General features: G+C 38.9%; 3 protein-coding genes across 3 annotated transcripts in view; all 3 read left to right on the top strand.

Moving 5' to 3' along the window:
- Window positions 1–10959, top strand: part of LOC108797340 (keratin, type II cytoskeletal 75-like) — an 11549-nt gene extending 590 nt beyond the window's left edge. Inside the window, exons 2-9 of the mRNA XM_018568922.1 lie at window positions 1761–1821; window positions 3760–3855; window positions 5871–6035; window positions 7033–7158; window positions 7787–8007; window positions 8780–8814; window positions 10625–10714; window positions 10814–10959. Of these exons, the coding sequence (XP_018424424.1) occupies window positions 1761–1821; window positions 3760–3855; window positions 5871–6035; window positions 7033–7158; window positions 7787–8007; window positions 8780–8814; window positions 10625–10714; window positions 10814–10959 (940 nt within the window). The remainder of the gene's footprint in view (window positions 1–1760; window positions 1822–3759; window positions 3856–5870; window positions 6036–7032; window positions 7159–7786; window positions 8008–8779; window positions 8815–10624; window positions 10715–10813) is intronic.
- LOC108797351 (keratin, type II cytoskeletal 4-like) overlaps window positions 1–14212 on the top strand; it is a 203181-nt gene that overhangs the window by 20480 nt on the left and 168489 nt on the right. The gene's annotated exons all lie outside the window — the stretch shown is intronic.
- The window catches only part of LOC108797339 (keratin, type II cytoskeletal cochleal-like), a 30066-nt gene that overhangs the window by 1002 nt on the left and 14852 nt on the right, over window positions 1–14212 (top strand). The window lies entirely within an intron of this gene.

Raw genomic sequence — 14212 nt, forward strand, 5'->3', positions numbered from 1 at the left:
ATGTATTCATTTTTATTAAATATTTTTATTTTTTACTTTACTTTTAGGGGCTTCTGGGAAATATTAGAGGTCTAAACAGACCCCAGATATTTCCCTTTTAAAATAGAAAAAGGGATGGAGGACACAGAGTCCTCCATCTCTTTTTCTGCCCCTGTTATCAATGAACACGAATCCTCTATAGACATGTGCACCAGCAAAAAATTTGTTTCGTTTAGTTTCATTTAAAAAAAAAAAAAATCGTTTAGTTTAGTTTCGTTTTTCGGGTCCGAAATTAAATTCGGACGAAATTCATTAGCGGTAGTCCTGCCAAAATTCGTTTATGAAAAAAAACAAAAACTTTACTCTCCCATGGCTGGATTTGAACCAGCAAACTTCACAATGGCAAGCCTGTACCTCTATCCACCACTCTATAGCCTCTGTACTTTAAGCAGAGAAGCATTTGATACTCCTAACATTCCTACCAGACCTAAAGGGTCTGTTATGAATTGGGGGGAAACCTCACGCTTTTTTTTTTTCATCTTCTGCAGACTGTAAAAAAAAAAAATCATTTTGATGCAACAGAATTCGTCCAATAACTAATTTCGCGTCAAAATGACATTAGGGGGAACAAAAATTACTTTCTGCAGAAGATGAAAAAAAGAAGATGAAAAAAAAAAAAGCCTGAGGTTCCCCCCAATTCATACCAGACCCTTTAGGTCTGGTAGGAATGTTAGGAGAATTCCAATTCAAAAGCAAAGGAAAAAAAAATCAAACTTTAAACTTGACTTGCCCAGGATTTGAACCTGGAACAGCAATGGCAATGGAACGGCAATGGCAAGTCTGTACCTCTATCCACTACTATATAGCCTCTGTACTTTAAGCATAGATGTGTGTCTTCCTAGTGTCATTTTTCTGCAACGAAATTCGTCCAATAACGAATTTTGGATTCGTTTGCATTCGTCTTAGCTGTAATTCGGAATTCGGATGCATCCGAATCTCCCAATTTCCGAAAATTTGTCAGAAACGAATTTCGGAACGAACCGAATCGCACATGTCTAATCCTCTATACTGAGTGTTCCTGTTCATTAATAACTTGAGGACAGAGTATGTTTACTATATCCACAATCCGAAATGAACAGGAGGTGATGAGGAGGTGATGTAGATCACATCCCATTCATTCATAATTGAGGATATAGTAACCATACTATGTCCTCAATTATTTACAAACACTCAGCGATCACTGTTTGCTGAGTGTTTGCATTGGCTCTCCTTTCTGACAGCTGTCACAGGAGGCTGAGCAAGGTGGTGCAGGGGGGAGAGCTCAGCCTCCTGTGACAGAGCCTGCTGTCTCCGCCCACTCACCGCTCTGCCGGACTGTGGCAGGAGGAGGAAGAGAGACGCCGGCCGCTCACAGCGCTCTCCTCCCGCAAAGCTCGGCTGCCTGTGACACTTTCTCTCCTCCCCACTGGGACACAGAGCAGCGCCCAGCAAGAAGGAAAGAAAGCAGGGATGCGTCGCTGTATTGGCAGAAAAATGGCACTTTCGGCATTTAGCCAAAAGTGCAATTTTCGGCCGATATGTTTCGGTGGCCGATATGTCGGTGCATCCCTAATTTTAATCATCATGTCAGCTTTCCAGCATTGATTCGACTGCAATAAATACACTATTGGCATAATTATCAGGATTATATTAAAATATGTTCTGAGATATCTATAATCTTGTATGTGTGAATTAGTTCAATTTGGTGGTTACACAGATTTTATGTTTACCTTTGTTTACAGATATGAAGAAGAGATTAACAAGCGTGCCAATGCTGAAAATGAATTTGTATCTTTGAAAAAGGTATACTTTAGACTGAACTTTAATGTAATGTAGTGTGTTGTCCTTGTATCTTTTATTATTATTAGGATCAGATATTTACTGTGAAACTTTCCCACCTGTAATCTTTCCAGCTGGATATTATTTTTTTTAAATGAAATCCTATTTTGTACGCAGCAATTCTGGATTAATTCTAAATGTGAAGTTTGAGAAATTGTTAAGAAGTATAAAACTTTGATAATCATTAAAATTCTAAGAACAATTTGTCTAAATAGAAATGTGCCTGACATCAATAATACATTTATGTTTATTTTATGGAGCTGTTGTAAAGGGAAACATTTTCTTAATTTGATATTTTCAGATTGGTTAACTAACCACCTTTCCACAGCTCTAGCTTATTTCAGAATGTTATAACATTTCTGTAATGCAACACACCACCCACTGTGCATTACCGTGTGTTGGCGCTGATACATGGTAAAACATGCATTAGGTCTACATCCTGCTAAAATATGATGTAATACTTACCGTAATGATGACATAAATAGGAGGTATTTTCTATACCATTACGGTGATATAAAAAAGTCTTCCCAATATTGTGTTCACTATGATTGTGTTTTACATTATAAAGTGTAATATTTAAGAATACAGCAATTGTTTGCAATCCTTCCTGATGTGCAGCTGGAATGATTTTATTTTATTTTTTGCTAAATACATAGATGATATTCTTTTTTATGAGATATGTCACCTGTCATAGGATTTGTATTTGTGTCCTTCCAGTAGAGACTTGTTTTTTCTCTGCTGCAGTTAAGTTCCTCTTTCAGATCTTTTCCCTCTCTAGCATCTGAATGGACAGTAAAAGAAGATGCAGCAGACAAGCTTGTCTCTCTGTTGCACTACCCTCTCCTCCTTACAGTATGTCAATTTTTAGCACATAAGCACTGCAGCACACCTGATTGGCTACTTGTGCTTCTTCTCCCTCCCCCAATCTGAGCTCTGCTGTTCAGGGGATTGCAAGAGACTAATACAAAATATCTAGCAATCTCCTCATACTTATACTGCTTCCATTTAAAAAAACAATAATGATGTATTGGTAAATAAGGGCTGCATTAATGTGTGTCCTTTATATCTGCCTGGAGTTGTTTTCTTAAAATATATTAAAAACTGTATTTGCATCAGGGATGGATTTGGTTGAATATAAAGAATAGGTAGTGCATTTAAAGCTATTTCCAAAAAAATGTCATTCACAAACTGAATCTAAATGATTGTTTTGTGGGTGTTTATAAATGACATTCAAAGCACAACCCCAGCCCGAGTTTTTATTTATATATTTATCGATAGAGTAGAGAAGAGTTAACATTGCTGGCAAATATGTATTTCTGTCTATGAATCTATTGGAGAGATTTTAACAAATTTCTTGTACCTGTGATATCTATACAAGAAATGGTAATGTGAGGTTGTCACTAGGACAGGAAGGCAGAGACGCCAATAATAATATTTTTAAAAATGTTTCACTCTTTCTAACCCTAAATGAGCTTTGCCCTACATGAGCAAACACAGAGTTGCTCTAAAGTAAACCTCTACTGAGAGATCAATGGAGGCTGCTATTGTTGACCTCTTTATGTGAATGCTAATTCCCGGGTCATGAATGCCGTTCTAAACAAATAACTTGGATAAAGCATGTAAGTTAAAAAGTCTAAAGAGTGAAGTGAGAACATCTAACTCCAGGTATTGTCCTAGGTTTCATGTTCTTTCTGCACAATCTTCTTTTAAGAGACCATGGCAATAGGTTTTCAGATTTCGAGTCAGTTAGTATAGTGTTTTATAGAATCATACATTGATATCTGCATATTGTTCTTCCCATTTCAGTGGTTTTACGTGATATATAAATTAACAACATTTAGATATTTAGTATAGGAACATTCTTTTTACATGACTTTTATATGCTTTTATACTTTCTTTTAGGATGTTGATTGCCTATACATGCAAAAGACTGATCTGGATGGCAAGCAAGATGCCTTGGTGGATGAGCTCAGTTTCCTGAAGACCTTGTTTGATGCGGTATGAAAACCATTATTTTAGTAATTACCTGTCATTAAAGTGCTGATTTATCATTGGCTGGGCTGGATAGGCTGAGATAAAAGATAAAAACTAGAGATGCACCAAAATGAAAATTTCCAAACCAAGGCGAAACCATAATAAAATAAAATGTCAGCCCGAAACCGAAAAAGTTTTTTATTTTAACTTTGTTTTTTAAAAAATTGATTTTATTTGTATTTATTTTTTATCAACTTTTTAATTTTTTATATTTATTTTTATTTATTTATTCATTTTTTTATTAAATATTTTTATGTTTTACTTTACTTTTAGGGGTTTCAGGGAAATATCAGGGGTCTAAGGAGTGAAAGAACGGATGCACCACTGTATCGGTCAGAAAATGGCACTTTCGGCATTATGCCAAAAGTTCAATTTTTGGCCGATATGTTTCGGCGGCCGATATATCGGTGCATCCCTAATAAAAAAAAACGTTTTCATTGCTTGCACATATTGCTAAGTGTGTGTCTGTCAGATTTTACGATAGGAGGTAATTGCAGGGTGTATGAGATGTTTGCTTAATTCCTTAGCCATTTGAATGTAGGCCCATCAAAAACACAACTTTTGTGCAAATAGAAAATTATGCAATAATAAATGTTATCATTTTAGCACTTAGATCAAGAAAACAATGTTCTGAATATGAAATACAAACTGTCCTTGGAGGACAATTTATATAAATGTTTATAAAAGGTGGACAGACTTCTGGTCCATTTATGACATATATATTATTGTTGGGTTTTGTTCATTGTGTGCTTAGCACTTGATAGAAAGTTTGTAGTGAGGCTGCTCTATCAATATGCAAATTCCTATCTTTGTCTTCAAATATTCTGGTTCTTTTTTACTAGGGCTTATGTAGGAATGGGTCCCTTCCCCCAGGGTGGTAACTTTGCTGCACTTCTCCGCTGCAGATTGTTAATCTTTAATGTTCGGTTTATATTCTCAGGCCTACAATCGGTCATATACATTACTTTGCTACATTATAAGGGCCGGTTATGTCACATGAAAGAGCTGCAATATTACCAGAAACATCTGCATGGTTCAAGAGAAAGATGCCGGTTTCAGAAAACTATTATGCTCAACATTATTGAGGATTGCAAGAGCCTGTCCTTTTTAAAAGATCAAAAGTTGAAAGAAGACATACAGATAATATAGAAAGAGAACTTTAACAAGTAAGAAATTGCAAAGTGTTAAAGCAGTCTTAAAGTGTATATAAACCCTAGAACAAAAATGTAATATATTGCAGTTTATCATTCCTTAGATGTGGTGGCTGCATTTGTTTTCTTTTTTCAGACTACATACATTTTCTGCAAGCACAGCAAAATATCTGTTGATCCTGCCAGAATTCTAGTGTTCTTGTTACTTCCTGTGTACTGAACAGATATCCAAAACATTATATGCTTTCCCAGCTATGTTCTTTGAACTACTAAGCAATGCCTCTTTGTATAATGTAGATGAAGAGAGAGGCAGGTGTTTGTAGCTTTAGTCAGCAGAGCAGGCTAGAGTGACAAGGCTGCTCCTCCATAGATACAGCATGGTGAGAGAGCGTTGTCACCCTAGGGCAAAAGTGTGTCGTTGGCAGAATCAACAGGTAAAAATGAAGGAAAACAAACAGAAAAAATGGAAATTTATGCAGCCACCCCATCTAAGAACTGGTAAGCTACAATATGTAAGTTTGTTGTTTTTGAATTTAGATACACTTTAAGAGCCCTGTCACACATTGTGAGTGCTAATGCCACTGCTATGTAAGCCAATAGCAATTAGCAGTTCAAGCATCTCTCTTATGTGTGCCATTTGCAATTAGTAGCTTAAGCATCTGCCATCTGTGCCCATTGCAGTAAGTTGGTAGGGTTTCTCTACTACTTGTCCTATACTAATGCATATTTTAGGAAGTGATGGACTGTTGGGGGCCAGGTGCTTTGTTATCCAGAGCATTAAGCTCAGCTGTTGTAAGCTCATTAAGCTCAGCTTTTTGTTCCTTACAGGAAGTGGCTGAAATGCAGGCACAAATTTCTAACACCAATGTTATCTTGACTATGGACAACAACCGCGACCTGGATTTGGATGGAGTCGTTGCTGAGGCTAAAGCTCAATATGAGGAGATTGCAGCCAGGAGCCGAGCAGAAGCTGAATCCAACTATGCTAGACAAGTAAGTGATCAGCAATAAATACATTGATATTGTTTCTAATTGGTTACTTTGTGACATTGCATAGGTATACTTAAACTTGTTCCCAGACTTTGCACATTTCAGGATTTACATATTCTACACGCAGTAAAATCAATTTAAAACAAGCCTTCATTCACCTGAAATGTACCTGTTTCATTCGCCTTCATGCACCTGTAAGATTGTTCAAAGTTTACAACTGGGACACTGAAATCACAGCTCCTTTCCCCTTACTTTCTATGGAGAGCAGACTCCAAGCAGCCTGCCAGCCCTCTGATGTAAACACACAGCAGTTACTTGTAAGCTGCTAAAAAAGAAAAAAACCTGAAACCAGACTTCAGAGTCTTTGTTGTGATCTTTGAGGATGAATTACTTCACAGTACAAGCAGCTACAGAGGACAGTGATGGCTTTTTAAAAAGTTGTCTTTATGTTTAATACGAATATGTTCCCTCAGATTACAATAATAATTTTTTTTGTAGGATTGATCATCGACTGGTATCTCGATAGATCAAATGACTTTACCAAATAAATAAATAATTTTATATTTTTTTACACACACTTTCATCCTTCAAAACATTTAAAACAAAACAAGTATAAAAGTAATCAAGAACTGTTTTTTTTTTTACATTTTGAAATGTGTGGAAGAGATTTAACCATGATCAGATGTTACTATCAGTGTTCCTATTTGGGCAATTTTCACTCACTTTCTATCCCAATGACTAAACAGGTACTCAATGTTGCTGTCCATGTTCTGTTTAAATCCTGACAGATGCTGTAAACCTTTCCCACTCTATCCAAAACAAAAAAAAAGTTTATAATTCTACATTACGTAATTTAATCTACATTAATGTAGTAGAACCTTTTTTCTGTCAGGTTTTATGACATGATATAGTCTATAATATAAACTTTTAATTATTGCTTAGTTTATGATAAATAGTACACCTTGCCTCAAATATCAAACTGTTTGCACGTTCTTCACAGTTCCAGCAGCTCAAAGACACATTGGGACAACATGGGGACAATCTGCGCGATCATAGGAATGAGATTCAGGAACTGAACGGCATGATTAAAAGACTGCATGGAGAAATTGAGTGTGTAAAGAAACAGGTAAGGCCTTTCTTGCTGTACACCTCTTGTTTCCTGTTCCTGCAGGTCTGAAATGACCAGAACTCCTGGATGGACACTTGATATTCCGCTAGCTAATAATAACTTAATTTTCACATCCTGCAAAATTTTGTAACTGAACTTCAAGCAGATATAAAAATGCAGTTTAATTTGGTTGTGTAATGATTACAAATTTCATGTCAGCCTTCATGTCAGAAATCAGCCTACAGCGATTTCCTTCAAAGCAGCAATCACTATGAGAGAGAGAGAGAGGAATCACTCTGAGACATCCATTGCTTTATTGCTTTGCTTCAATCTAACGCTGTAAACATGCTTACAGGAGGGCAGGACACTGATCTCATCAGTGTGCACCTGCTCCAGCAAATTCCAGAAATAGGCTGGGGCCAGGACAAGGCTGCATTACATATCTGTAAAGTATTTTGCAGGTAGCTATAGGACTTGGCTGTGCTTTCCATCGGTGGCCTCCAAGGGTCCATGGATCCAACGAGTGATCAGTTTTAAAAGTGTCAAGAAGCTTACCCTAGGTTTAGAGAATTTTAAAAATAACACATTCGTTCTTCTTATAGATTTAGACCGATGCCCACTGTTTAAAGTATACATTTCTCTACAGATTTGTGCACTAGAGACAGCAATTTCTGATGCTGAAGGGCGAGGGGAGGTTGCTCTGAAAGATGCCAAAGCGAAATTATCTGAACTGGAAGCTGCTCTACAGAAAGCCAAAGAAGATCTTGCAGTTCAGCTACGCAACTACCAGGAACTCCTTAATGTGAAAATGGCCTTGGATCTTGAGATTGCCACCTACAGGAAACTTCTGGAGGGAGAAGAATGCAGGTAGGTGCTGTAATACTGGCCTTGAAAAGAAGCAACATACATCTAACAGCAAACTTGTCTTGCACCATTTAAGCAAGCTTTAATAGTGTATTTACAATTTGAGTCTGATTTTCGAAGGTCTTCAAAGCAGATCTTTCATCATTAAAAAGACTCCATGAGATTCACTATACATAATATTAGGAAGCCATGGATGTTATTTTACTATGTATTCTGAATGTTAAAATCGCTAATGTGCCCTATCACCATCTCCAAATTTTAAGCCTTTGTTTTTTCTTCATACTTTGATTTTAGGTATTATAGTCTTTGCTCTGATTTGAATGATCCTGTGAGCTAGGGATAGGTAGCATTTTGTTTCAGTATACACATGGCCGGGTGGGGTCTTTTTATACTTTTCAAGAGCTGTATTTCTAAAATGGCCCTGCATTCACTATTATCTATTCTTCTAATTGAAGCAGTCAAAATGGTAAAGTAATCTTGCCAATATTTTGCTTTTTACCCAAACATATTTTGAATCAAATATTAAAATCTTAATGAAAAAAACTTCCATGTGTAAGTGGTGCTTAAACCTTTGCTTGATGAATCTTGCTATGTCACATATCATGACATAAAAGTGTACTTTAGACTTGACATTCACGATATATAACTTTTGATTGCAGTAATGACTGTAATTTACAAAAACTTGTCTTTTACAAAAAACCCATTACTCATATGAATTTGTTATGCTAGCGGGTTTAATACAATTTATGGCACTAACACTGTTTATTTATTGCAGGATTCATGGAGAAGTTGACAACAACGTTACAATGTGTAAGTTTAGCTATAAACAGAAATATACTTTAAAATCCTTGAACCTGAAGATTAATATGTTTATATTTTGCCTTCTATTGTCCCTCCTTTCCCCCCTAAATCAACTTGCCAAAGAAATAAAAAAAAACTTTCTATTTTCATTACATAAATAATTTTAGACCCAGTGATGAATGTTGAATTGAATACTGAGGCAGGGCGTTGTGATGTTTTCAGTATAGAACTGCAGACAGATCATGGTTGGTGGAAGGAGCCAGCAGGGTGCTGTGCTGAAAACATCATCAACTCAAGAGACCTCAGCCCTGATACATGCTCCTTTGGGAGGAGTTACGCATGCTCCTTTGGGAGGAGTTATGAATGCAGACTGTCCTACATAATACCGACATAAGATGCTGAAGCTATGTGAGTTCTTTTGATTTTGGGTGGCGCCAGAGGCGGCTCTAGAGTTTGCGAGGCCTTATGTGAAACCTAAACATGAGGCTCCGCTCAGGCCTGTGGGGTCTCACCAGGGTTCTGTGGGGTTTAACCAGGCTGGTGAGACCCCACAGAGCCCCAGTAAGACCCCCAAAGAGCCCTGATGAGACCCCACAGAGCCCTGAATAACCCAGGTCTCTGTAGGGTCTCACCAGGGCTCTGTGGGGTCTCATCAGCCTGGTTAGACCCCTCAGAGCCCTGGTGAGACCCCAAAAAAAAAAACCCCACAGAGCCCTGAATAACCCAGGTCTCTGTAGGGTCTCACCAGGGCTCTGTGGGGTCTCAGCAGCCTGGGTAGACCCCTCAGAGCCCTGGTGAGACCCCAAAGAGCCCTGGTTAAGCCAGGGCTCTGTAGGGTCTCACCAGCCGTATTATACCCCTCAAAACCCTAGTGAGACCCCACAGAGCCATGGTTAAACCAGGGCTCTGTGGGGTCTCACCAGGGCTCCGAGGGATCTCACCAGCCTGGTTAGACTCCACAGAGCCCTGGTGAGACCCCAAAGAGCCCTGGTGGGACCCTACAGAGCCCTGGTTAAACCAGGGTTCTGTAGGGTCTCAGCAACACAAGGGTTCTGTAGGGTCTTGCCAGGGCTCTGTGGGGTTTAACCAGGAATAGTGAGAACCCACAGAGCCCTACTTTAACCAGGGCTCTGTGGGGTCTCACCAGGGCTCTGTGGGGTTTAACCAGGCTGGTGGGACAACCAGAGAGCCCTGGTGAGACCCCTCAGAGCCCTGTTGAGACCCCACAGATCCTTGGTTAAATAGGCGGCCGCGAGGCCCTCGGGAGCGCGAGGCCTAAGGCGACCGCCTAATTTGCCTAATTAAAGAGCCGCCTCTGGGTGGCGCTGATCTTTAAGGAAATAGTAGCTGCAGGGCTTGCTGTCTCAAGATGAATGAGATTCCATTACTATGAGGGGTAAATCAGGGATCTCCAGTGGGATGATCCCATAAGCAGAGTATACATGATAATCCAGGGATTAGTTCAATTTTCTTTGATCTGTTCTCTTTAGTTATCTGTTTCAGTACGTTTTCATTGAAAGAGTTTTGAAACACAAGTTACAATGTACAACAGTATATAGATATTCAAATAATTGTCTGCAGCAGCCTAAGCCCATAAGGTCTGGCTAGTGCCCAGCTACCCAAATTGTATACTATTAAAAAGGGTATGGGGTAGCTGTATAAACCAGTTTTCTGATCTTAATTGAAAAATTGAAAAAGGAATTGGTTTATTTTTTACATTTCTTTTATTTATAGGTATACATGCCTTTTCCAGTTAAAATGCCATTTTAGGTTTGTTGTAAATGTTTTTCTTTAAAAGTGGTCTGTTTTTCCTTTGCAGCTGTCTATAGCAGTGCCGGGAAGGTTGCCATTCCTAGTTTGAGTTGTGTTGCAGGATCCTGCAGTGTCCCGAGGAGCAGTGCAGCTGGAGGTAGGAATGCAATGTGATTTGCTGTGGACTTTCCTACCAATTTAATTTCTGTCACTTCCACCAAGGTCTTTATAATTAACTATCTGTATATCTTTACAGCTGGGTATAGCAGCATCCTGACGTCAAGCAATTCAGGCGCTTCTAGTTGTGGAACAGGAACATGCAACATCAACAGCAAAGTAGCTAATGCCACAGGAGGCATAACATCACTTATGTCATCAACTCGCAGCAAGAGGGCATATTAAAGCAATATAAATACCTTTAGTAGCTGTGCCAATCTGTTGCTCCAAAAGCTACTTTATTACTGAAAGCTGCTTTGCATGAAGCTTTGTTAATAAGTGAGGGAAAGACCTGTATTTGGTACTGTTTTCTGTTCTCCAGCCTTGGCAATCTAAAATTACATAATTATCACTCAGATGATTAGTATGTCCTTCATCTTGCACTATTTACCTAACTATACTGTACTTGTATGTACTGTGTCTTGTAACTATGTACCTATAATTCAATAAACTGCATGATAAAGTCATAATGCTATTTTGCTTAACTTACAATATAAGTATTTTGACTTGTTAACAGTAACAAATTAAGGTCTTTGAGCAAGGCCATGAGTCCAACCTTCCTGACACAGGATTAAAAACTTGACAGAAATTTTAAGCCTTTCCAACTTTTTGAAAAACTGGGGGAACACGTTGAACTTTAAGTTTACACTTTTTCTACATCACACACAGCTATGATATACATGCTTTTTCCTAGTCATGGAACTGCAAGCGACATTCTAAATACAAATAAACACAAAGCAAACTTTGAAATATGAAATAAACACTAACACTTGTTATGGCAAAAAATGGCCTTGGCATTTTTTTATTGGTTTACTCAATGCATTAAATAATTAGGATTCAAATAAATACATATAGCGTAACTTTATTAAAGATAACCTCAACCAGTGGCGGACATAAGGAACAAAGGGCCCTGATGCAAGATTTTTTTTTGGCCCCCCCCTCCCCCAAAAAAAACACAAACACAGCGCTCGGCCGGCTGTCACTTTCTCTCCTCCCCGCGGGGGACACAGAGCAGCGCCCAGCTGGGAGGAAAGAAAGCAGGGATGCGCCGCTGTATCAGCAGAAAAATGGCACTTTCGGTATTTAGCCAAAAGTGCCATTTCCGGCTGATATCCTTTGGCGGCCGATATATATCGGTGCAACCCTAATATTTACAGCAATGCAGAATGGCACAGGCTATAGAGGACTACACATCTCAGCAATACTTTATATAACAATAGCATTTCTGTATAAAGTACTGCTGAGATTTGTAGTCCTCAAATAGGAATCTTCAGCCAATCAGATGTCTCCGAAGAAAGAGAATCTTCCCGCCTAAAACGGTAAGTCTGCCTGGATACTGTAGTGGACCAATAACCTGTCAGGGAGAAAGCAGAAAAGAGCGGGAAAAGCAGGAAAAGATGGGGGAAGGGAACACATACTAGTCGCTGCAGTTCCATGGTGGGGGGCTCACCTAGGGCTCGTTCATCCCCCCGACATGGAGCACCGACATTCTAGATACAAATAAACACAAACCAAACTTTGAAATATTAAATAAAACACTAACACTCTTGTTATGGCAAGAAATGGCCACGGCATTTTTTATTGGTTTACCAATACATTAAATCAGGGGTAGCCAAGCTGTGACCCTCCAGCTGTGGGGAAACTACAAATACATAATGCATCTGCCTCAGCAGGCCATGCCTGTGGCTGTCAGAGACTTGCAATGCCTAATGGGACTACGGGTATCAAATGCCATACTACGGGTAGCAAATGCCCAGTACCCAGAAAAGATTGCAAATCTTTTAAAATAACTTTCTTTTTTTGCAACAACAAACAAATGGTGTCAGTAATTTTTTTCTGGAGGAAGTCTAAATTCCATTCTTTCCGAATCAATAGATATACCCAAAAATTCCAAACTCTTAGTGGGAGAAACAGTCTTTTCTGTAGCCAGGGGTATACCAAATTGAGCACTAATAAAACAAACTAATGATAAAAGATCTGAACAAACAGGAATCCTTAAGGCTTTTAAGCCTTAAGGATTAATAAAGGCATTAATAAAAGGCATTAATAAAAAAAACATCTAGATAATGAACAATGGACCTGTGTCCAGAAATAAAAATAATAACACATTCAAAAAAGGAAAAAAAAACATCCTCAAAATAATAAGATACAGAACCACCCATGGGCAAGAACGTATCATTAAAATAGAAACCATCAAATTAAAAGCCAAGTGAATTATAAGCTAACGGAGAAATTGGTGACAGTCAAAAAGCAGATTTACTATGCGCCTTCGCAAGAAGAGCACTCCGGCCTAAAGGGTGCAGTCTCTCCAGGGCATCATCATAGGACGTATAAGTAACAGATGCCAGCTGATCATCAATCTCATCATTTAAAGAAGACCGCTTAGGGAAAGAGAGATGGTGTATTAGCCGGTATGTGTTTGGCTCCTTCTTTGGTACAATAGCCTAAAATTAGTAAAAGGAGGGGTAGAAAAAGAACCTTCAACCTGTCCCTCTTTTATCTCTTTCAAAATATTGAAGATTTCAGGCCATCAACTGATTTCTACGAGTGTTATCCCCTGCCTGTCTGTTCTGAACATAGCCAACCTGGTCCATGTGAACTATGTTGGGGAGAAGAGCAGAATTTCTATTTGCCAGGATTTTTGTAAATGTAGAAGCGCTATAGGCCGGTAATTAGCACATATGGTATCATCTTTTCCAGGTTTTGGAATCACAATTATATAGGATGTAGAAAGGAAGGTGGGATGGGCCGGCCCTCTAGGAACTTAATGTACAGTCTCGTTAAGTATGGGGAAAATAATTAAAAGTAAGTCTTGTAGTACATATATGTAAAGCCGTCAGGTCCCGGCGATTTGCCTGTAGGGAGAGAGGCAATGACCCTTCTGGTATGAGCTTAGGTAATCCTGTATGCGCGACTCCAGAGTGGCACCTCCACCACCAAAGGCAGAGTCAGGGAGCTTGTATAAATTTTCATAGAATTCCCTGAATGTGTCCGCCAATTTCTGAGGATGATGGTGCAAGATGCCCCTGGAGTCACGCACCGCAGTGACCTTCGTTAGATTCGTCTCAGCACACAATTTACGAGCCAAACTGGTGTGGGCCTTGTTGCCCCTTATATAATATTTTAGGGCTGGTAATGCTTACAAATTTCCTGTTCGATTAATCGAATTTTTTAAAATCGATTAATCGATTAACTTCGATTAATTATAACGCACATACACATCCAACTACATTGGCCTATACACATACAGCACAGCAATAAAGTAATAAAATGAACTAGGATCACACTAATCCAATTTTTCTTTTCTGACTGACGGTCAGGCCGCGGCTCCCGATGTCAGAAAAGATTGAGCAGATTAAACCTTTCCGGTAAAAAGTATGTCTCTCCCGGGCGGTCGGGAGAGTTAGGATGTGTACTCACCGGCCCAAGCAGCTCCATC

The sequence above is a fragment of the Nanorana parkeri genome, unplaced genomic scaffold, assembly GCF_000935625.1.
Source record: "Nanorana parkeri isolate BGI_ZX_2015 unplaced genomic scaffold, ASM93562v1 scaffold1262, whole genome shotgun sequence".
NCBI lineage: Eukaryota > Metazoa > Chordata > Amphibia > Anura > Dicroglossidae > Nanorana > Nanorana parkeri.